Raw genomic sequence first — 24,626 nt, forward strand, 5'->3', positions numbered from 1 at the left:
GTCCTTAGCCAATGAAACTCTATACAGAATTTTGACAGATGAAACACTCAAAGAGGAAACCCTAATTGAAGGAGAAAGAGAAAAGAGTTAATAGTATAAGAAAAGAGAGGAAGAAGGCAAAGAGCATTTAGTGGATGGAGGCAAAAGACAAGGGCAATAAATGGGAGGTACACTATAAAAGAATGACTATGACCATGCATCTAATAATAATATCAGGGATGTGGGGATCTCTCATTTCTCATTCTCATGCACTATATGCCAATTTTTATTATTTTAAATCACAATTTTAATTGGATTCCTTCCTTGAGAACTTGTATTATGATCATGACCTATTATAATTCATTTAGTTCACAAATGCACATATGCATGGTTTTCAATTTATTTATAAGGGTTTAAATTTGAGATATTAAGCATGATGGTTTGGATGAATCTGATCAATCACAATGTCATTAATTTGCAGGATTTCAACACAGACTTGATTGTTTTACTGTTTTTTCTTTTGTTGCAATTATAGTAATAATGAGAGGGAGATATAAAAATGAGATCAAAAGAACAATGATAAATATGCTGACTTTTCTATTAAATATACCTCGAAGCAAAGAATCTGGTATTGTTTGTTTTCCACATCATGTCCACACTCAACAGTATTAGAATTTCTTATAACCCTAATAGTGTGCATACCTTGTGTTCTATAATTTATTGCATAATGATTCCGGAAATAGCTAGTTGTAGTAGTAGAAGTAGTAGGAAATGGATTTTATTTCTTTTAATTGCTAGACAGACGAAAGCATAAGCAGATTGTAATTTTTTTTGCTGTATAATTAAGAATAACTACATTTTAGCTTGCAGAATATAAATTAAGTTCATCTTGTCAAACTGTATTGGTCTTGCCGACTGTACAGGGAAAATGTAAGGGTTAAAGTATTATATGGATACTGAACTATAGGGCTTTTAATTCGGTAACCAACGTTTCATTTGTTATATATGTTTCGGTTACCTAACTTTTATTTTCGTTACAACGGGAGGTAATTATTTCGGGCAATGTTCTACATTTTTTTAATCCAACTTTACTATACTACGTAAAAACGGCATATAAGCAGAATAATAGAAATAAAAGATATACGAAAGATCATACTTTTGAAAAGAAAAAAACGACAAATAGAGATCATACCATTGAACAAAATGACACGGAAAATCATATATTTGAAAAAACTGATACACGTAGAATTATACTATTGAAAAAACGACATAAAAAATATACTATCGTGCTTCCCTTGCCACGTACATAAACAAAACTTTGTCTAAAAAAATTACATAATTTCTCGTTATAATGAAAATAAAAATTGAATTACTAAAATTAACAAAGAAGACATTTGTCGAAGTACATATAGTTCAGTAACCATATAGTATTTTAATCTGAAAATCTAAACTTATTGATAAGTTCCTATCTATCTATCTATCTGTATACTCCAGACATATCTCAACAGATCATGTTATAGCTTGGTGTTTCTTTTTCAATTGGACAGACATGTTTCACCTTGAACCCTTTTATTTAAATCATAGGCTAAAATAGCATATCATGAGTTTTGATCCCTTAAACTACATATGTATGTAGAGACTAATCATGCAGAATATTACCATTTCAGTTATCTGAGACCTAGAAGTCAAAAAATTCTTTGTTCTGAAATGCCAATCATTCCAAGCATTATTCTGTATAAACAGGTCCATTAAAGTAGAATGTCTTGAGAAAAAGACCTCTTCAAAGTTCAACCTATTTCTTTATATATAGGATTAATTACTATTTTTTTATCTGAAACATTGTTTACCCTTTCGCTCACATTTGAATTTTTTTTTAACTAAAACCCTCTTTTATAACGGAGTTTTAGTTTACTAAACAATGAAACTAAGGAGGAAAATATTCATTTTTTAAAATTGTGGAAAAATTAATATTTCGGACCTAAACTCATGGGGATAATAATAAATAGTCCTTATATATAAAAAAAGACATATATGTGTATGTGTATATATCCAATTATCTATAACTTTTCTTCTGCTTTCTTTACATTCTTATTCTTCAAAAGTTAAGAAAGAGCTGGTGAATGCAGTAACCCTATATTAGGGTTGTAGGGTTTCTTTTAAGAAGAAAGAGCGAAATTAAGATGACATATATAGGGCCATGGACATGACAACATGATTGTGACATTCATATATATGAATGAAGGAAATTAATTTTGGCAAAAAATTCATATACGATTCTTGTACTTTTACTCAATTTTATTTTAGTCTCTTCATTAATGCATGTACATTACATACCATTAATGCAATTGACTCCTTTTTTTCTTATTTAATATATACTTTTATAAAAACTAAATCCATCGAATGAAATCAATTTTTGTAATATTATTCATTTATAGCATGCTTACTAAATCTTAAATTAGAGTTTTAACTAACATTGACACTATATACCTAAAATATTAGAGAAATTATATAATTCCTCCAAAAATTATAGATATAATTATTCAAATTTTAATAAATTTAATATAACTTTTTAAAAAAAATTAATTGAGATTAGGTTCCAATTGATTAAAAATAAAGGTTGAGGATTTAATGGCATGTGAATTTAAATTATAAGGACTGAATTAGATATTTAAATATAGATCTTAAGGTGAAAAAATCCAAACCTTTAAGATTTGGTGCATTTAATCCAAAACCTTTTAATTTTGCCAAATTGCATTTTTTTTATAATAATAGTTAAATTGTATTTTTTTTCATTGTAATAATAGCTAAATTGTATTTTTGTGCGAATTTTTTTAAGCAGTTTTGAACTTTTTGTCATTTTTTTGTACTTTTTAATATATCATTATTCATCAAAAAATAATAATAGTCTAATTGAAAATAATAAGTTTGGTCACTAATTTGGTTATTATTATAATAAAAAAATATAATTTGGTTATTATTATAAAAAAATTAAATAAATTAAATTAAATTACAACAAATTATGAAAATTTAAAATTTTTTCACCGTTAGGGTTTTAATATAATCCACACCTTAAACCTTCCTTGCCGATATACATGATCACCGGACCAATTACTTGTGCAGGACTTGAACACTAAATTTTTGAACAAAGGGTTACGCACTCCTTCAACTTATGAAACACAGTTATTTAATTCAGTTTTTATTTATTTAAACAACTGACCCTAAAACTCTTTATTTTTATATAATTCCATAATTGTATTTTAAAAACGCGTGAAATATAAATCGTGAGGAATGCGAAATAAAAATTATAAAGTTTCGTAATTGTTGCGATAAAATTATACTAAATTTATTTTTTACAATAAAAATATAAATTATGGGATTATATAGCCTAAAAATAAAGAGTTCTAGAGTTAGTTGCTCAAACAAATAAAAACTGAATTAAATAATTATGTGATATAAATTCGGAAAGCGCGTTGACCCTTTGTTCCTAAATTTTTGTATGATTCTCATTTTCCGGATCTGATTGAACCAATGCAGTGCCCAAAGTCAATTTCTTATCTTATGTATTGAAAAGAAAAATTCAGCCTGAGCCTGCATTAAACCTGTCCTTTCACAGGCAGATTTGAACTTATGCAACTAATAAATTTTTGATATAAACCTGCTTAAACCCGACGTAAATTTAAATTTTTACTATAATCAAACTTATACAATAAATATTAAATCCAAACCCGGCACATGCCAAGCTTAAGGTGAATTTAAAAATATTAAGTTCGGACTCCGATCCGAGCCCACCAAACTCGGCCTATGAACAAGTATACTTGTTGGAGTACCTACTTTCTATCAAAATAAAATTACAAGGATATAGAGTGAACAAAAAGTAATTCAGATTGTAAAATAAAAGTAACATATATTTTTGAAAAAAGTTAATTATTTACATCAAGGGCCCCTCAATTGGACTATAGGTTATGGTGCTTATTGTTGTTTTAGCGGTAACCTCTATCAAATTATTATTTTGTTGATCAAGGGAAAGTTGAATAGTGTTATTTATTATGTACATTCTGTAATATGTTGTGTCTTGCATTTGATGTGATATGTTGCCTGTAATAAATTTATCGCAACAATATTAGTTTTTTCTGCTAAAAATATATATTGTATGTATATAAGTATATTAGAATTCGAGTACATATTTCTTTTATAAGTTTATAATTTGCACATACATTTTATATTTTAATTTAGGCTATGCTCGTCCTAGAGTCTTTTTAATATTAGTTTTTATTTCACTTAATCTTTAATAAATATTTTATATTTAAATAGTCTCTTAACTATTATTTTGTACACATTTGGTCCTTTCAGACATAAAATATTGTCGCTCCATACTAATTTAAATGTCGACATTTTTTGTAATTCGGTATATTTAAGGTACATACGTCATACGTGTATAAAATACAAATAGTTAAAGGACTACTAAAATGCAAAATATTTATTAATAAACAAATAAAACAAAGGGTTAATTCCTAAAAAAATCACGAACTTTACACGAAGTTTCATTTTAATCATGAACTTTAAAAGTTGTCATTTAAAGGCACGAACTTTCATTTTGTTTCAAATCTATCATTTTAGTGTATTTTTGTTGACTAAATTCTTTAATAAATCATTAATGAAAGACCCAAATTATAAATCGACATTAAATCTTATTATCTTTTAGTTATAGTATATAGGATTAGCAATTTTTGGTTCGATAAAATACATCGGATTTTACTTTGGCGATAGATTTGAAACAAAATGAAAGTTCGTGCCTTTAAATGACAACTTTTAAAGTTCATGATTAAAATGAAATTTCGTGTAAAGTTCGTGATTTTTTTAGAAATTAACCCTAAAACAAATACTAATAGTATGAGAGTTTTACAGTAGGATAAACCTTCAATTAATAGTATTGCTACGAAGATCAAGTCATGAATCTTGCATATAAAATAAAATCAATAAAAAATTTAAAAAATTGTCATTTAATGCAAGGTCTGTTTGGTTCAGCTGTTTCTTATAACTGGTGGCTGTTAGTTGTTACTGATAACTGTTAGCTGTTGGTTGTTAGCTGATAGACCATAAATATTTATTGAGATTTAATTAGCTGTAGCTATTTATATATAAAATGATTGTAAAAGGCATAACTTTTATTTTTATTTATATAAATACATATATATTATCTAATAAAAATATTAATAATTATTTTTTTATAAGAAGCAATATATAGTTTAAATTTATTTCGTATTTTTTTAATAAACTTATAATAAATTTTCAAAAAATTATTAAATTATAGTTGTTTTAATATAAATAAAATAATTATATATAATTTATAAATGATTAGAGTGTTTACAAATAATCTAAATAATTTTATATAATAAAAAATTGATATATTCTAATAGGGGTAATTTTGTCTATTTAATTAAAAATATTGAAACAGCTATCAGTTATTGGCAAAAACTCCAAAATGGAACTTTTCAAACCGCAGTTGTTGGAGGTTCAAAAAGCTCCAAAAAAACTCTAAAAAGAAAAAATCACCAAACACTTTGGTGAAACTTTTTGAAAAGCAAAAGTTATAAATTCCACCAAAAAGCTGAACCAAACACTCCCTTAACATGTGCATTAAAGTCAACTAGAATTGAAATTAATTTAATGGAAATTTAGCTAATCTAAAATTTATACTATATCATTTTATGTATTAATAGTGGATAAATTAGCATATTACCCAATCAGGCGCCTATTGCCACAACTATTCATATCAATATTTTGAGAATACGAAGGAAAGGCCGGTTATTGGATCATTTACTGATTTAAGCCTGATAATCTCTAATTTTTCTTAGCATTTTACTATATTTTTGTTATAGTATACAAATATAGTTTACTTAAAAAAATGAGATCATAGGTGTAAGAAATAAAGAAAGAGGTAGCATAGATGAAGAATAATTGTAGGGAGCTGAATAGTATGAGAAGGACTTTTTCACTTACCCCGCCCGACCATTATTTGATGGGCATGTCCTTTAAGACTGTCATCTTTCTCAATTATACCCCCACCTCGTGATCCCCCTTCCTTCCCCAAACAAAAGTGTTTTTATTCCCCATGTGTTCGTGTGTATTTATGTAGGCCAGTCCTCAGACATTTCTATATCATTATCATACTTCTTTCGGTACGGAGTATATGAAGTGTCCCAAACGAGTCTTAATTATGAAACGATACTTGTAAAATCTCATATTTAATTTAATTGTCATTCGAACCGGATAGATTTTTTGCATAAAATAAAAATATAATCCTAAATTTTAAACAACTGCATACACACGTTACGATTTGAACCTGCAATCTCATCGTGAGAGCGCTTTGAGGATTCATTATCATGCTTTTCCATATAGCAAAGGTGATCAAACTGCCGGATCGGTCATTGGTTTAGAAATCAAATGGGCAACCATAGTTTCTAGTTCAACCGATATAACTCTCAATTCTACCGATCGGGTAAAATTATAGAAAAATATTGAAATGGATGGTTTGTAGTTTAACCTCTGATTCAATTGGTTCAAGTTTTGGTTTAATTGGGGCCAAGTTGCAGCTTATGCGAGAGATGAGGAAGATGATTTTTAAAGATTACTTCTTGAAAAAGATAATTCTAGGCAATAATGACCCTAATGATTAAAAAATTAAATTTTAGATCTATGCTGCTATGCATATGCTAATAAAAGCTAAAAGTAACAGCAATATTGAAACATTATTTTCCCATTTTGATACAATCATTCCATAAACAAATTGTCAATGTGGGCCTAGCCTAAATGGCTAAGGCGTCTCTAAGTGCATCGAGAGGTTGTGGGTTCTAAAGAGTCGGTAACTAACAACTAACATGAGACTCTAAAGAGTCGATTTCCACCTTTGATAAAAAAAAAAAATCCATAAACAAATTGCAACATTTAACATGTCAGACAGGAGTGTAAAATAAAATTTGTACCTACTTCTCTTATCACCACTGCATTTTCCATAGAAAATATCAAAATTGGCCTATTAAATGGTTCAAGACCCCCCTCTGCAAGTTGTTTCTTATAAAGGCTGACAATAAACAAAGTCTCAACCTCTCCAATTCTGCATACCAGAGTCAGATTCTAATTTTATTTCTACTAGCGAGATTCTGACTATGATTTATGTAAAACAAACTTCACGTACATGCCACTGCTATATTAACCACAGAGTAGGTCTCTCAATAATTTTAAGACGAGCACAAGATAAACTACACAAAACTAAGAGTAATTATTTAACGCAACAGTTATGCCACGTTCTTCATGCAACAAACCAATGAGACATTTGTAATATTAAAATATTTAATGATAAAAATTAAACAAGCATTAACATTCACATATTACAAACATTTCATTAGTTTGTTGCACAAATGACGTGGCACAATGTTGCGTGGAATAATCATTCCAAAACTAAACACAAGTTACAAGAACAAATCAATCATAGATCATAAGTAAAATCAAGACCAATGTATCAAATTGTGCAACTGAACTATAAAGGTGAGAATAAACAGTTACTATAGTAATTGAAGATTGCAGCACTAATGTTTAGTATTTCAGTCAGAGTAAGATATAGACAATACCTAGGGACAAAAATGGCTTCCATCACAAATCTTGTTGTGGTATATACCGTAGGCTGATTTTGATGGTTCCTGCAAGACCAGCGGTGATCACAGTGACAAGTCTCCTCCTAGTTCGTGAATGACCGTCTCTAGTTTCCGTAACATATCTGGTGATAGAAAGAAACCAAATATAATCAGAATTGCAACTAAGGTAATACATATATCGATTTATAGGCATTTATCAACCCTTCAATGGCTAGAATGTATGTGCTCTTTTGGATTGTTTCACACAAGTAATTTCCAGTTTCATAGCTGACACGGTATCTATTTTTATGAACATGTACCCCATGTATGAGTGAAGCTTCACTTACAGTGGCTCATAAATTACAGCACCTATGTTTATCTTCAGCAGCATAATGCAGCAGAACAGGAGAATGATAAGAATAAAGGCCATCAGGTTTTGACTCGTAAACCACGCTATTGTCTCAACTTTGTTTTAGTGAGCTCAGTGTTTAAAGAAAGTATAAATCAGTAGTGCTTATGTTTTGCTGATAAAAATCAGAGAATAAGGAGAAATTTACTAACCATAGAAAGGAGAACCAGTTGCACAACCCTGCAAGAAGAAAAAAAACACACGAAGTATAGTAACAAAAACTGACATTTAGATGAAACTGAAATGACAAAATTTAGGCACAAAAGATGCTGTTGAAGAATAACGATAACATTTTAAGCAATTTCCACATGCTCCACCTCTTGTGGGAGACCCAGCTATTCTATCACTCTTGATATGATGAATACTGATCAAAAGTGATTTTCATGACAATAGAAAATGATATTAAATAATAGCCAGATGAAGTTACGAGCAGAACATATTTTGAAGATGAAAAATACCACTGCTTGAGTATTAAGACAAAGTGCCTCAGGTGCTTTTGTTGGTTCTGCAGCATTTAAACATTTAGAAAGTATAAGAATTAGCATAAACTACATTTTCTATATGGCAAAGAGCCAGCTTTCATTTTCACAACTAATCACTGTACCTTCTTCAGTCTTGTTGCATTTGTCAAAAAGAAGAGCGGTGAAACTAGAGGGTAAGGGAGTAGAAGGTACTTCTGAGCCGTGTACGGATAGCAGTTTCTCCGGACATGTGCTTTTCACACTTTCATTACTTGATAAGTGCTGTAATGCAGTCACATTGCTCAATTCCTCAGTGCGCCTATGTTCAACAGTTCCAAAAATCAGTTACGATCATCTGATATGTGATCATTTGTGACACTAAACTCAAGACACCGAAGTGCTATCATAATTAAAAAAAATGATATTTCATCACCTCTCATAAGTAGCAGTCCTCGATAAGTTCTCAGATGGAGATGTCAGTTCTGATCCAACACTTCTGGTTCCTTTCAAACCTTCCTAGTGTAGAAATAAAGAAAGCAAAACCTTAGAGCATAACAGCCTCCGATTCGAATTTCTACGAATCTGTAGTAAAATACTAATTAGCTTTAAGTAGCCAATGATGGGCTTTTTCTTCCTCTATGTCCTTATCGTTTACAAGTTAGAATTATTCTCTTTAGATTACTGCAGTAATATCAGACGTAATGTATTATATGTAGCATATGTAACAGATCAAATGTGGCTGCACCTTTAAGGACTTTATGAATGTTTGTGATTCAGAAGATGATGAAAATTGCATAGCGAACTTTTGGACCTGCAAATCACACTATATGTTAGCTTAAGTATAAGTGCAATACAGAGAGGGTAAAGCAAACTTCAAAACATAGGGTAATGAGGATGGCGATAAAAATAGCAACTTAAATCTGCTCATTTAGCTTATTAAGATATATATCATAATATGACAAATAATAAGTCATGCAGATGGCGCTTCTTAACATGATCTTAAATTACATAAGGTCATTAATTTTGGTAGCATTTCCAGTTACAATATGTGTGCAAATAGGTATGTTATACTCAGTGGAAGATTTATGGTAGGGCAAGAAATTATATCTCGGCCCCAAGAATCTAGAAATGCCTCAAACTAGCTTCACTAAAAAATTGAATTAGGAACGGAAGCTTGCCTGGCCTGAACTATCTTTGTAACTTGCAAAGACAACTCTGCTACCTCTAACAGGGCATTCACTAAGACACGCCACTTGCGGCCAAGAGAAAATCAACCTGGATATGTAGTGTTCTTCCTGTCAGAGATTCATAAAATAACCCTGTTCAATCAGTAGTCATCCAATAACTTCATCAAAATCAAGATAAAGTGAGATAGCCATTATAATCTGGAAATTCCCCAAACCCTAAAAAACAATTTAACATCTTATATTAATAAAACCCCTAATTCCTAAGTGACCTAAAAATAACACTAAGACAAATTGTTAATAACAAAATAGCTCCACCACTATAAAAACTAACATTTCCAACAATAAGAATAAAACCTTAATGAAGAGTCCAATGATAACGAGCACTCACGTAGACTTTGCCTTGAAACAAGACGATAAGGACCGGCCCGCAAGCAGTTTGATTACAGTTAAGATGCAGAACGGCCGTTGAAGAAGAAGAAGAAGAGAGCCATTTGCCATGTGGATTGTTTCTTGTGCATCTTTTAGTAAGAGGAATGAGATGGGCAGACTTTGATTTGGCGAGAGGAAAGCAAAAGAATCGAGAGTAGTGTATCAGCCATAAGTTTTTCAGCGCTGCTTCTTCGTTAGGGTTTTGCGAGGGTTCCATTCCCGCCATTTTTGGTCCTCTCTGCTTGTTAGTTGTTACTTGCCTGTTGTATTGTTGTTTTTTTCTTTTTATTTGAATATTAGTGGGTGCAATTTTGAATTTTCAAAATATAGACCCCATCTTGGGTAAAAAAAAAGTCAAGTTCAAATTAAATTATGAATTTTAGCACAATTTGCAATTACAATAACAATTTTAAAACTTGAGAAATCAGTCAATTATTCTTGTATTTTGACAAATTAAAACACCAAACTATTTTTCGGTCAAAAAAACGTTGACATGAGTGTTTTTTTAACCGAAATGAATTGGTGTTACGATATGTTAAAAACTGAAAATTAGTGATTGATTTTTCCAAATTTTAAAATTCGTGATAATTTTAAAACACGTTAAAATTCATAATTTATTTTGCAATTAATCCTAAAAAAATTGTCTCATTCAGGTTAACATTTAATTTTTTTAGCTAACAAAATTATTTATTTATACTACTTAAAATGATATAAATAAATTATCTATTTGTTAATTAAAAATGTGATAAAAATATTATTTAATAAAAAATTACACAATGATATTTAAATTTATTTAATTTTATAGGTTAATTATCTCGAATACATTCTTAAAATTTTAAAAATAGTTCATTCATCTACAAAACAGAACATTAACATTGTTTGGAAGAAACATATAATTGAAATACTAATTAAAAAAAATACGATTTAAACATTAGAAGATATATTTAGAAAAAATCTTACGGATCCGTACTTTATTCATGAATCTATATTGAAAAGGTTAAATGTTTTATCTTCAACTTCTTATATTCTAACTTCTGAATGGACTACCACGCAAAGAAAGGCCTGAAGCCATGGCTGCAGTATTTAGACTTTCTGAGTTTCCATCCTGAAGTCAACTATGGAGACAAGCATTGCATCTTCTCTTTTGAGTGAGGTCTTCTCCAACCATTGATGATTATAAGTAACTAGACCTTATTTCAGTTAACTTTGTGCCTTGTTCTCTAGAATTGGCAACAATGGCAGGGCTCTAGTTAAGTTCTTCCGGAGCTCAAGTCTGTATAACTTCAAGATTACGAGAGGGATACCTTCACTGGTATCGTTGCTCAAGTTTATTAGAGGATGTAAGCAGGAAAAAATAAAAAACAGCTGGGCAAAGAAATATTCAAAGCTAGTGGATTTCCCGAGGTTCAGCTTTGCATCTCATGTTATAGAGGAATTAACAGATCTTGAAGAATGAGCATTTCCAAGCTTACAATACCTCCACTTCCACAACTGCTGGAGTGCAGGGATGCTCCCTGAAGATTTCGTTTGTTGCTACCTTGAATCTGCTGGCTTTGCTCGATGAACGCACCCAAAAGTTGAAACCTGATGGAGGAAGGAATTTAACAAGATCGGTCACATTGCAACAAAATCATTCACCCCGGTGTCTATTCTGAGTTTGATACCCCACCTCAAACCCAAGAGGCATTTGAACAACAAAGTTGCGGCTTGGGGTACTTCATTAAAGTAATTGAAAAGCAAGTTGTTCTGAGAAAAATCAGAAACTACTCTATGCATACTCCTATCTATGTCTTGAAATTTCTCTTATGATATGAGATGTACAAATGGGAAACTTACTCTACTACACAGAAAAAGTAAAGGTAAATTATCAATATTTTGTGCATACTTTGCAAATACTTTAACACACTATTTTGTTATAAGTAGTGGTGTTTGTCATAAATCATTAACTAAATTAATGCAAATAAAACCAGACGATATGAGACATGAAAAAGAAACCAGAATATAACTAATTTTCAACTAGTAATGTAAACTGGCTTTACCTTGGGGTTAAACATCCTGTGCATGATCTGAATTGAGGAGAATCTGAGATGCAAATAATAATTATTTCAACGATTAACTTTGACCACCACCTATCCAACTAACACCAGGTATTTTCCTTCCTCCAGCATTTAATAAATTATCTCTCGTCTTTTTCGCATCATCCCACCTCCCCTCACCGGCATAAATATTGGAAAGCATAACTCTATAAGCACCTTTTCTGGGCTCATTATCAAAGAGCTGCTGAGATACAATTTCTGCCAACTTAGTATTGCCATAGATATCACAGCATGATAATAGTGCTCCCCAAATTCCATTGTCTACTGGTTGCTTCGATGATAAGATAAAATTATAGGCCTCTTCCAACTGCCCTGCTGATCCTAAGAGCTTTACCATGTGAACATAATGTTCCGTACTAGCTGGAATGCAAAAATCTTCCATCATTCTCTTGAAAATTCTCCAACCATCTTTCACAAGTCCAGCATGACAGCAACAACAAAGAAGAGCGGAGAATGTAGATTCATCCGGCTTCAACCCTTGCTCTAGCATCTCTTCAAAAAGTTTAAAAGCATCAGCTGAAATTCCGTTGAAACCAAGCCCTGAAATTATCGAATTGTAGGAAACAGCATTTTTGTTTATTGTATTATCAAAGACACGAATTCCCCATCTAACAAAACCACACTTCATATACATATTTATAAGGGCAGAAGAAACCATAATATTAGATTCATATCCATGTCGAAAAACATAACCATGTATCTCAACGCCAGGTCTCAAATTCGCCAAATGGGCAGCAGCTGCCAATATACTGGCAATTAAAATGGGATCCGCCCTTCTACCCTCTATAGTTAAATTCCTATAGAGCATCATTGCCTTAGTATGATCTCCAGACTGACAATACCCAGTTATCAAAGCAGACCATGCAACTAAATCAGGCTGCGATAAACTGCTAAAAACATTATACGCTGAACTCATGCACTTGAATCTTGCATACATACTTACAAGCGCACCACCTACATAAGCATTAAAATCAAAGCCACTTTTCAAGCAAAGACCATGAATTCCTTGACCGATTCCCAGCAAATTAAACTCCATTAATCCCGAAATTAGACCAACCAAAGAGAATCCATCTGGCTGCTGCTTCCCGTCTCCTCGCATTTCATTAAACAACTTCAACCCTTTACTCCAAAACCCACAATAACTATAACAAGAAATCATAGAATTCCACAAAACTAAATCCGGCTCACAAATCCGTGCAAACACAATGCTAGCTTCACTAACATAGTTCAACTTTGAATAAGCCGTCACCAACGCACTACAACAAACAGAATCAAATCCCAACCCAGATATAACCACTCCTCCATGTAAAATTCTTAAGCTGTCTATATCAAAGTTCTCGTGGCAAGCTCGAATAAGACACGCATACGTAAAGTTATCAGGCCTTATTTCGGTTCCTAGCATCCTTTTATACATGAATAGCGCTTCATAAAATTTATGGGCACGAGCATAAGCTCGAATAATGGAATTCCAAAGGAAAACACTTGGTTGAGGAGTTCTATCGAACAGGTTGCGTGCAGAGCAAAGATTACCGTTTAATGCATAGAATCTAGTGATTTTAGTTGCGTAAAATGGGTCGCGTGGCAGATGGGATGTAGTGATTAGCAAAGAATGTAATTGCTTAGTTCTGGATAGTGTTTGATGGGGTTTTGTGAGCTCTACGATAAGCGAGGGAAAATGAATGGGCATTTATGAATTTGATTTGCAGTTAGTCCGGTTTCGCGCAAAATCTTTTGTTATTTAAACGAGGCCGTTTGTCAGGTCCTCAGCATGTGGGAGTTTTATTTAAAAAAAAAAGGAACGACATGCCGTTGCATAAATTTTCAGAATTGTGCATATTTTTTAAAGCTGCCTTTAGTTCTATGGAAGTTCTATGAACTAGCAGGTGAGACTGCTTATGAACCATAAAGCGGACATGTTAAGCAGCCAATATGGCCGGCGGAGGAGCTATGGGAGATCAAAATGATGCTCCCCGGCTTTGGTGGGGCGGCGCGGTGGCGGTGATGGAAATGATCTTAAGCTCCGGATTGACAATAATTTATTGGCAGCAATACCCTCAGGATGTTGCATCCTGAGCCATCTACAAACTTGGAAACTTGCAATAAACTCTTTCTGCCACCTTTCAGGCCATGAGAAAATGACCTCATTATGTATGTTGAGTGGTGTTGTGGTCATTCTGATGTTCAACTTATAAATTGTGATGGTCATAATGTTGAGTTTATTGAGAAAATGCCCCACAATTTATGACCATCACAATGACCACAACACAACATACACAAAGTAACCACCAAGAATTACTTGACCATGTTACAAGGAAAGTACAAGAGTAATTTCTTGATGTTCATTTCCTCATCATGCTCGACAGATTAGCCAACGACAAGTCAGTTCATTGATGATAAAAACATAAACAGCAAAAAATACAAAATTTTCCACTCAAAAAGCAAGAACTGGATGACAAAAAAAAAGTCAAATATTGATTCATTGAGGAATAAACACAAACAGATAAACAGCATCAATACAATTTCACAAACAATAACCAAAAACCTGCCCAACTAACTCCTAAAAGGCCTCCACAAATCAACATAAAACCTCAAAGACTTCGGAAGCAACTTCCTCCAAGAATCAAGATCAGGCAATTTACCGGTAAGAGCAACAGAGCTGTCATCTTGTCTACACCCAACATTCAAAACAAAAACATCATCAAAAACACTACCCATTGCTTTCAACGTCTCCTCCATTACAACATCCCCATCTCGTCTCTTATCCTCCGGTTCGACGCACCGCCCTCCGACATTAATCATAATCCTCCCGTCTTTCCTCAAACACTTCCTCAACTCCACCCATGTATTAGGATCTTGAAGCTCAGGTATCACACTACCTTTACTAAAAAGATCAACAATTATCCCTGAAAACTTTTCTTTAACATTACATTTCAAATCCAATGCATTGTCAATGTAAATAAAAAGCCTGTTAGAATGGTCTTTTTCAAGCTTGTCAAGACCAAAATACTTTCTCCCAACTGAAATAACAGACGGGTCAAGCTCCCATCCGTGGATACCCACGTCCGGGTAAAGCTCTAGTATTATCCGGGCGGCGGAGCCAGCTCCGAACCCGAGAATTGCGATGGGTCCGGGCGGTAGAAGAGGCGGCAGAGTGGCGAACACGTCGTAATAAGTGTTGGTGAGGAGTTTATACCGGTAAAAAACGCTGTGGATGTTTCCGGGGGAGTCTAGGAGGAGGAGTCGTGACCCAGCAAATGGGTGATCGGCTTTCCGGGAGATTTCGAGGATACGAATGTAATTGTGTCTTGATTTGAATTTTGCTATCATTTTTACGTCTTCAATTGGGATTCCACTGTCTTGCTCCTGGGTTTTGGTTGGTTGGGATTTTGATGCTGATGTTATAATTGGGTAGGGTTTAATGGGATTTTTGGGGGTTTTGAGGAAGAATTGGAGGTTTGTTGGGTGTTCATGGCGGGAAAATTGAATTGGGTAGCGGTTAAACGGTCTGATTTGGAGTGGATCTAGTGTAAGGAGCATTGCTTAGTTCTGATATGTTCAGCTCTTTCAGGCCGTGATATATTTATACGGGGAAGAATAAAATAACAAATACACTCCTGATATTTACTTCTCGAAAGGCTTAATTACTTAAAAAACCCCCACCTTTAATCTTTATTTCGTTTATACCCCGATCTAGAAAAACTGTCACATATACCCTTGACGTTGTCATTATGTTTCGCCTCTACCCCAAATTTCAAAAAAAAAATGATTTATTAAAAACAACTAAATTTAAGGGTTATTTTATACCTTTTTCTATTAAAAAATGTACAAACTAATACTTCATCTTTAAAAACGTTCAAATAAGTCCTAAAATTAATTAATTTTTTTAATTTAAATAAAATAAATAAATAAAATAACATAGTTTTATTAAGTACTATTTATAACCGTACTCCTATTTAAAAAAACCGCTAATATTATTTTTTTTATTTTTTTTATTTTTACGGAAATAAGCTCCTTCCTCCATGGATGGAGGAGTCCATGGAGGAAGGAGCTACTCCTTCCTCCATGTGAGGAAGGAGCTCGCACTGCTCCTTCCTAGAGCAGCGTCCTCCTCCCTCATGGAAGGAAGGAGAAGCTCCTCCTCCCATGGAGGAGGAGCTATTTTTTTTAATTTTTTTTTTAAAAAAAAATTGAAAATAGATTTTAAAATTAAAGTACGGTATTATGTTGAAATTAATTAGTCTGATGTAAAAAAAATTACGGTTTTTTATTTTTAACAAATTATTGATAATTAATATAAATTAAATTATTATTATTAGTTGAATTTTTTAAAGAATAAGGTGTTTTTGTATAATTAATAATATTGACGTGTAATTAGAATATATGCTAAAAATGAAGGATTATTTTAAACTCTTTTTCAAATGAAAAGAGGTCAATTTAATACCTCGAGGGTACAGGCGAAACATAGTGACAACGTCAAGGGTATATGTGACAGTTTTTCTAGGTCAGGGTATAAACGAAATAAAGATTAAAGGTGGGGTTTTTTTAAGTAATTAAGCCCTTCTCGAAACAAATAACCCTTTCTTAGAAACTTTTTATTAAGGCTTAATTACTTAAAAAAACCCTCACCTTTAACTTTGTTTTCGTTTATACCCTGATCTAGGAAAATTGTCACATATACTCATGACCTTATCTTTATGTTTCACCTCTACCCCAAATTTCAAAAAAAAGATGATTTATTATAAATAACTAAATATAGGAGTTTTTCTATTAAAAAAAATACAAACCAATACTTCATCTTTGAAAACGTTCAAATAAATCCTAAATTTAATTAATTTTTTTAATTTAAATAAAACCTTATAAATAAAATATTTTTTATTAATTACAATCTACAATTATACTCCAATTTTAAAAATCGCTAACATTATTATTTTAAAAAAAGATTGATTTTCGAAACCGACGCTAGGCAATTCTACTGCCCCTCCTTCTATGGAGGAACAGCGTGTTCCTCCTTTCTAAGGAGGAACCATGGTGCTCCTCCTTGGAAAGGAGGAATAGATCTGTTCCTCCTTTCCAAAGAGGAACACGATTGTTCCTCCTTGAACAGATCTGTTCCCCCATGGAAAGGAGGAACAGCTTGTTCCTCCTTTCCATGGAGGAACAGCATGTTCCTCCATATAAGGAGGAACACTGTACCTCCTTCCATGGAAGGAGGACGACGGTTTCTCCTTCCACGGAAGGAGGACGGTGGCGGTGGGAGAAATTTTTTTCAAAAAAAAATTAATTTTGTTGATAGAATTTTTTTATAGTTTTTAATTTTGATAGCGAATTTTAAAATTGGAGTACGGTTGTAGGTCGGGAATAATTAAATAATTATGATTAATTGATTTTATTAAAAAAGAATGTGTTTTTGTATAATTAATAACATTGACGTGTAATTAGAATATATCCTAAAAATGAAGGACTATTTTAAACTTTTTTTCAAATGAAAAGAGGTAAATTTAATATCTCGAGGGTAGAGGTGAAACATAAAGATAAGGTCATGAGTATATGTGACAATTTTCCTATGTCAGGGTATAAACGAAAACAAAGTTAAAGGTGAGGGTTTTTTAAGTAATTAAGCCTTTTATTAAATACCCTTTCCAAGCTTTTATAATGACCCGATTGTCTCATCTTTCAAAATAGTGTGAACGCTATGCTTTAGAGAGAGACGGCTAAACTATTCTATAAAATTATAAAGGTATTATTTTTGGTTTATTTAATCTTTAAGTGATTCTCATTTGATTTATTGGGTCCTTGCACTTTCACTTTTTAATTCCTATCGGTCTTTAAGTGGATTTCTACTTAAGGATCTGATAAATTAAAAGCTGAAAATTTATGAACTTAAGAAAATCAAATAAAAGATGAGGGAGCTGATAAACCAAAATCGTATATTTTAAGAACTCAAAATACGTTTAGCCATTTTATTATGGTCATTTTTAACCTCCTTTAAGCACACGGGCTTCAAAAGCCTGTGACATTGTGCTTGGGCCAGCAAAGAGTGCTAGCCCTTGCCAGCTTGGCTTTCGCATGGGCCAGACATCCCAATACATACTGGGCTATCCAGTACAGTATCTGAATGGAGCGCCAAGCGGAACTCCTTTGCATTGGGCTCAATCTAAAGGTTTGGCTCTTCATTTTCGAATCGATTTTTTTTTTTATATAAATACATGATAAAATTATTTATTTATATTTAAAAATAATATTATTTTTTGATTTTATATGCTATATACTGAAATCAAGTATCGTAATTAATTTTTTATTTTTAGCATAATTGAAATATCATATAATAATTTTTTTTCTTTTGTTATTTTAATACGGCTGAATATATTTTGGGACTTGAATGCCGTTCAATCTATTATGAATTTTAATTCTGAACTTTTATCATTAGTCATTTATGATATAATTAGATAATTTTGCGGTGATTATATATTATTTAATTCATTCATTATATGATGTCTTATTATGAGAATCAATTGAATGATATTATGTGGATAGAATATGATTTAATTTCTTCATTTCTAAAAAAAACTTATAAATACAAATATTACATCTTTAATATATTTACAAAAATAATACATTTGAAAATTGAACGATAATGAGTGCTAACACCAAATATGAATATAAAACTTTTTAGTTAAGTTTTTGACAATTGACTAACACTAGATGTGGATGAAAGGATAATATCGTTGACAAAAAAACTACATCGTTTGATTTTTAAATTAGGAAAATAAAAGTATAAATTATAATATGTACAAAGAGTTTTAAAATATTTTGCTCTTAATAATAATTATAGTATACAACTGTCATTAACTTTTTAGTGTTAATGATTATCCTTCCATACATGATATATTATTTAATTCATTCATTATATGATGTCTTAATAATTATCGTTGACAAAAAATCTTTTGGGGTGTCTATTGAGGAGGCGCCTCGGTTTGCTGCTTGGGCGGACGCGCAAAATCCGCCTCGTCTTTCAAACGTCGCCATTCTTCATGCTTGCATGGAGAATATTATGATAAAAGAGGACATTGAGTCCATTGATCACGAACATGGCGATAATTTGGCTGAGTTCGCCTGTCTCGGCGGTTTTTCGGTATGCTTCTTTCTTTTTTATATTATGATTTGCTTCTCCTTTTTTCTTTTGTTTTGCTTATTTGTTGTTTTCTTTCGCAGGTGGTCCAGTCCATCGCTGTTTTGGAGCGCCGCCGAAGGGATGCGGTGGATCAATTGAAGAAGCTTCAGAGAGATTCCGAATCCTGGCTCTCCGAGAAACAAAAGATGGAGGAGGAGGCTGGCGAGGCGACTGGTCTGATCCAACAGCTGAGGTCCTCCGTATCTACCAAGACTCGGGAGATTTCCGCTTTAGAGGCTCGGGTTCGAACTTTATCCGAGGAAGTCGAGTCTCTACAATCTTCTTCAGGTGCTCTCGCTAAGGAGAGGGATGATCTGGAGAAAGAAGAGGGGCGTCTCCGCCGGCGATTGGGTGACTCTGGGAGCTTTTATTCCCAAGTCATGACACAATACCGGTTGGCGATCGGGGCAAAGCTGCGGGAGCAGAATCCTGGCGTCGATCTTTCTGGAGTCAATCAGTTGGATCCTGCTTCTTTGGCGAAGGAGGTGAAGGCGAAGCTTGATAAGCAGAAGCAAGATGCTTTGAATAAGGCTTAGTTTTTATTTTCTCCTTTTTGTATTTTTTGCTTTTTAGTATTTTTTGCTTTCGCCTTTTTTTTTGTATTGGATCGTGGCGGATCCTTTGTAATTTTTCTTCTGTGAATATAATGATCTTTTGACCATTGCTTTTCTTTAGTTGTAGAGTTAATCTAAACTCGTTTGTTATTTTGAGAAGTTAATCTAAACTTCTGCTGGTGTGATTTATTTGTAGGTCCGAATGGATCCTTTTATTTATTTGACTCGGACGAGTCTAAATTATTTTTTAACTAAGATTCAAACGACTCTTGTTAAATTGTATGTATTAGGTCTCGAGCGAGCCTATAAGGTTTGTTTCGCCAAATCGCCTTTTATTTCAAAAATGGAAATAAGTACAAGCCATGAATTTATTGATAATACTTTCTCAGGTGTTCTACATTCCAATATCTGGGTACCATGGACCCAGTTATTGTCTTTAGTCTATATGCGCCTTTGCCAGTAGCTTCTTCTATGATGAAGGGGCCTTCCCAATTAGCTTGCATTTTCTTTACTCCTGCGTTTCCTCTGCCAACTTCCGCGTTTCGTAAGACCAGATCGCCTCTTTGAAATTCTCTAAAATTCATTCTTTTGTTATGGTATTTTGCGGCTTGCTTCTTGTATGTAGCGGCTCGGGCTACCGCTTCATCCCTTCTCTCCTCTAGTAGGTCTAGACATAGTCTTGTTCTAGCCTCATTGGTTTCTTCTTCTAGATAGTTTACTCTGATACTGGGTATGCCAATTTCTACTGGAATTACTGCTTCAGTGCCGTAGGCGAGCCTGAAAGGTGTTTCGCCAGTTCCTTTTCTAGGAGTTGTTCTGTATGCCCATAGAACGCTGTATAATTCTTCTACCCAGTTCTCCTTGTACTGAGAAAGTCTCTTTTTTATTCCTTGTGCTATGGTTCGGTTGGTGACTTCTGTCATTCCGTTTGTCTGGGGGTGCGCCACCGAAGTAAATTTCAAATTGATCATTAGTCCTTTGCAAAATGCCTTGAACCGCTTGCAATTGAATTGTTTGCCGTTGTCTGCTATTACAGTGTGGGGTATGCCGAATCGGCATATTACTTCGTTCTTGAAGAATTCCTCTACTTTGGCTGCGGTGATGGTTGCGACAGGTGCTACCTCTACCCATTTTGTGAAGTGCTCTATTGCGACGATTAGGAATTTCGCTTGATGTTTTCCCGTTTCGAACGGTCCAACTATGTCAATCCCCCAAGTGGCGAACGGCCATGGGCTTTCCATTGATCCTTGAGGCACTGCCGGTACACGACTGATGTTGTCGTGTCTTTGGCATTTATCACATTTCTTGACTAATGCTTTTGCGTCTTCTTTGATGGTCGGCCAGTAGTATCCCTGGAGTATAGTTTTTCTTGCTATGGTAACTGCTCCTTCGTGCGCGCCGCATATTCCTTCGTGGATTTCCTTTAAGATGGATTCTCCTGTCTGAGGCGAGACACACCTAGACCATGGATGAGTTAATGAGGTTCGGTAAAGAACTCCATTGTGAAAACGGAAGTTGGCAGATTTTCTGATGGTGCGAATTGCTTCGACTTTGTCTGTTGGTAATTCGCCGCGGTCTAGATATTTGATCAGTGGAGTCATCCAGGAGTCGACCTCCTCGATTGCCATGACTTCTGTTTTTCTGGTGCTTGGTGATTCGAGAGTTTCCTTTAGCTGCATTTTAGTGAATAGATCTCCGAGTTCTGACGCTGATTTGGCGATGGCGTCGGCTTCGGTGTTTTCCTCTCTCGGGATTTGAATGATTTCCCATTGTCCTCCTTGTGCTTCCAGCTGTTGAAGCTGTGTTTTGACTTGACTCAGGTATTCGATCATCCCTGTTTCTTTGGCTTGATATTCTCCCTTGACCTGATTTACCACCAGCTGGGAGTCGCTATAGATTTTTAGGATTTCCGTTCTTATTTCTAATGCGAGGCCGAGGCCTGCAATTAGGGCTTCATACTCAGCTACATTGTTGCTGGCGGCGAATTGGATGTTTACTCCATATTCGATCTTGATTTTTTCGGGTCCTTTGAGGATGGCTCCTGCTCCAGCTCCTTTTTCATTCGATGCTCCATCTACGTGGAGTTCCCATACCAAGGCTGGTTTGGGTTGGCCAGTCTCGGTTGGAGTTATTTCTGCTACGAAGTCCGCCAAAGCTTGTGCTTTCAGAGTTGGGCGAGGTTCGTATCTTATGTCGTGTTCGCTGAGTTGGATGGACCAGTGGACTAATCTTCCGGAGGTTTCTGGTCGTTGGATCGCCTTTCGCCCGTTGAGTTTTTGAACTTCATTTATGCTTCTTGGTGCCTTCATGTCCATAATTGCTTTGATCTTCTCGGGGTTCGCCTCTATTCCTCTTTGAGATATCATGAATCCCAAGAATTTCCCGCCTTGTACGCCGAACGTGCATTTGTCGGGGTTCAGCTTCATTCCAAACTTATTCAGTATGTTGAATGTTTCTTCCAGATCTTTTGCATGGGTCTCTTCCTTCTCGCTCTTGATGATTAGGTCGTCTACGTACACCTGGACTCGCTTTCCTATCTCGTCTTTGAACATGAAATTCATAAGTCTTTGGTATGTTGCTCCAGCATTTTTCAAGCCGAAAGGCATTGCCGTGTAGCAGTAAGTTCCTCCCTCCGTGATGAATGAAGTTTTTTCCTGGTCTTGCTCCTTCATCTGGATTTGGTGGTAGCCTTGAGCTGCGTCGGCTAGGCTATACATCGCGTGTCCAGCAGTAGAGTCCACGAGTTGATCGATATCTGGGAGAGGGTAGCTATCTTTAGGACACGCTTTGTTTAGATCGGTGTAATCCACACACATTCTATTTTTTCCGTTGGCTTTCTTTACGATCACTACGTTAGCTACCCATTCGGGGTAGTGGACTTCTCGTATGAATCCTGCTTTCTCCAGTTTTTCTACTTCTTCAGCGATTATTTTCTGTTTTTCTTCCGAGAATTTCCTTTTCTTTTGCTTCACTGGGTTCGCCGCTTCTGCTACATTTAGATCATGAGTAATGACTTGGGGGTCTATTCCGACTATTTCTGATGCGTTAGCAGCGAAGGTTTTGACGTTGTTTTTCAGCATGGCCGTGATTTCGCTTTCGATCTTCGGGTTCATGTTTGCGCCGAGATTTACTCTTTTCTCCCCGTCGAGTTGGAGTTTCTTTGTTTCGCCTTCTGGTGCTGTTTCTTTTTCTTCGATGTCGTGATTAAGGATTTCTTCTATTGCCATTGCTTCGCCTGATTCTTTTATTGCTTGCTCGTAGCACTTTTTCGCCTCGGCTCGGTTTCCTTGTATCGTGATAATTCCTTGTTTCGTCGGTATCTTCATGGTTAGTGCCTTTATGCTTGTTACGGCAGCTGAGTCGTGGAGGAATGGTCTCCCCAGTATTGCGTTGTATGGCAGGTCGATTTCTAGGACGCTAAACCGTGTAGGTAATTCCTCGCTTTTCCTTGTCCTTCCTAGCTTGACGTCAAGAGTAGTTGTTCCGTTGGGCTTAATCGGCAAGCCCCCAAATCCTACCACAGGCGTGGCATTTCTCTTTAGTTCCGCTAGGTCTCCTCCTAGGCTTTCGTAGGCCTTTTTTGTTATTAGGTTTATTGCGCTTCCTTCATCGATCAGGATTCTCTCAACGTTCCAATGTTCGATGATCATGGCCACTACCAGAGCTTCGTTGTGCTCTTCGGCTATTCTCCCGAAGTCCTCCCCGTCAAAAGTTACTGGAGGAGGAGTTGAGAGTTCTGTTGCTTTTCGTTTTCTTTGTGACGTTTGGTTCTTCAGGTTTACTCTTTCAGAAGTCATCTTCTTCAATGAGATTTGTTTTTGAGTTCAGAAAAGCTCCTTCTTTTGAAGTTTAGTTAAGCTTTTCCCACAGACGGCGCCAATTGATGGAGTCTGCCTTCTGAACCGGTGAGTGAACCTGCAAAACAGGGTAGAAGCTAACCGGACGGTGGTTGTCCGATTAACTCTCCGATGCTAAAGTCAGTCTAGAGCTTTGAGCAGCGTTTTGAGTATGTGAATGTAATTGTGATTCTAGGCATACCTCGTGCTCCTTTTATAGTAGTCGAATATACCTAGTAGAGTTGTATTAGGCAGGTGAATCCTACTTTGTAGGGATTCGGCCGTATCGTAGGGATTCTCCTGATTTGTCGAGATCTACCTTAATCTGATAAGAGTCCTATTTAGGAACGTCTTCCTAAATAGTCTTATCTTCCTAAAGTAGAGCTTATCCTTCCATATGTAGTGTTTGTGTCCAAATAGGACAATATTTCCATATTCAGTCGTTTACCCGAATCCCGGACCTGACGCGCTCTTGGCGGATCATGTGGGATTCGGTCTTCATTAGTGTATTACCGAATCTTAGAGATTCGGCATCTCCTCCGTATCTTTCGGTCTTCAGGGGGAGTCCGGCGTCGCCTGAGAGTGGATCCCCTGCAACTCGACTCCATTATACTTTCAGTAGGATTCGGTATCCATCAATTACTAAACATTTGCTGGCAATGGCATTAGAAACAAAAATTTGTCCTAATTTAATACAATAAAGTATAAACTACTCCTATAAAGTATTATAATTATAATAAATCAAAAAAATATCATTTTCCTCTCAAAACTTGCACAAAAGACGAATTAAGGTAATTTCGTGGATTTCGACAAACACTTTCAAAATAGATAAGCTGACTCATTTCACTTGTACATAAAGAAAGTGATATGTTA

At 34.6% G+C, this 24,626-nt stretch overlaps 3 protein-coding genes across 3 annotated transcripts; all 3 read right to left on the reverse strand.

Annotated features, from left to right (window-relative positions):
* Nucleotides 1-7,496: 7,496 nt before the first annotated feature.
* On the reverse strand, nucleotides 7,497-10,364 carry LOC126671508 (protein POOR HOMOLOGOUS SYNAPSIS 1-like). The gene is made up of 8 exons (XM_050365279.1): nucleotides 10,056-10,364; nucleotides 9,659-9,775; nucleotides 9,226-9,291; nucleotides 8,914-8,996; nucleotides 8,624-8,799; nucleotides 8,478-8,524; nucleotides 8,172-8,199; nucleotides 7,497-7,753 (listed from the first exon to the last, which is right to left on the reverse strand). Exons 1-8 carry the CDS (start codon nucleotides 10,320-10,322, stop codon nucleotides 7,695-7,697), a joined length of 843 nt encoding a protein of 280 aa, XP_050221236.1. The 5' UTR covers nucleotides 10,323-10,364; the 3' UTR covers nucleotides 7,497-7,694.
* A 676-nt stretch (nucleotides 10,365-11,040) lies between these two features.
* On the reverse strand, nucleotides 11,041-14,033 carry LOC126671386 (putative pentatricopeptide repeat-containing protein At1g64310). Its single transcript, XM_050365152.2, has 2 exons — nucleotides 12,136-14,033; nucleotides 11,041-11,680 (listed from the first exon to the last, which is right to left on the reverse strand). The coding sequence occupies exon 1, from the start codon at nucleotides 13,877-13,879 to the stop codon at nucleotides 12,209-12,211; it is 1,671 nt and encodes a 556-aa protein (XP_050221109.1). The 5' UTR covers nucleotides 13,880-14,033; the 3' UTR covers nucleotides 11,041-11,680; nucleotides 12,136-12,208.
* Nucleotides 14,034-14,594: 561 nt separating this feature from the next.
* LOC126671462 (uncharacterized) lies at nucleotides 14,595-15,769 on the reverse strand. The gene has a single exon (XM_050365231.2). It carries the CDS (start codon nucleotides 15,727-15,729, stop codon nucleotides 14,743-14,745), a length of 987 nt encoding a protein of 328 aa, XP_050221188.1. The 5' UTR covers nucleotides 15,730-15,769; the 3' UTR covers nucleotides 14,595-14,742.
* Between the last annotated feature and the right edge of the window lie 8,857 nt (nucleotides 15,770-24,626).

This window comes from Mercurialis annua, linkage group LG3, assembly GCF_937616625.2.
Source record: "Mercurialis annua linkage group LG3, ddMerAnnu1.2, whole genome shotgun sequence".
NCBI classification, from domain to species: domain Eukaryota; kingdom Viridiplantae; phylum Streptophyta; class Magnoliopsida; order Malpighiales; family Euphorbiaceae; genus Mercurialis; species Mercurialis annua.

Excerpts from the sequence above, each read along its gene's own strand:
- LOC126671508 (XM_050365279.1), bottom strand. The coding sequence starts at position 10,322 with ATGGCGGGAATGGAACCCTCGCAAAACCCTAACGAAGAAGCAGCGCTG. Across the intron at positions 8,997-9,225 it reads CATTCATAAAGTCCTTAAAG|GAAGGTTTGAAAGGAACCAG; the intron begins GTGCAGCCACAT and ends TTTCTACACTAG. Across the intron at positions 8,525-8,623 it reads ATGCAACAAGACTGAAGAAG|AACCAACAAAAGCACCTGAG; the intron begins GTACAGTGATTA and ends TAAATGCTGCAG.
- LOC126671386 (XM_050365152.2), bottom strand. The coding sequence starts at position 13,879 with ATGCCCATTCATTTTCCCTCGCTTATCGTAGAGCTCACAAAACCCCAT.
- LOC126671462 (XM_050365231.2), bottom strand. The coding sequence starts at position 15,729 with ATGCTCCTTACACTAGATCCACTCCAAATCAGACCGTTTAACCGCTAC.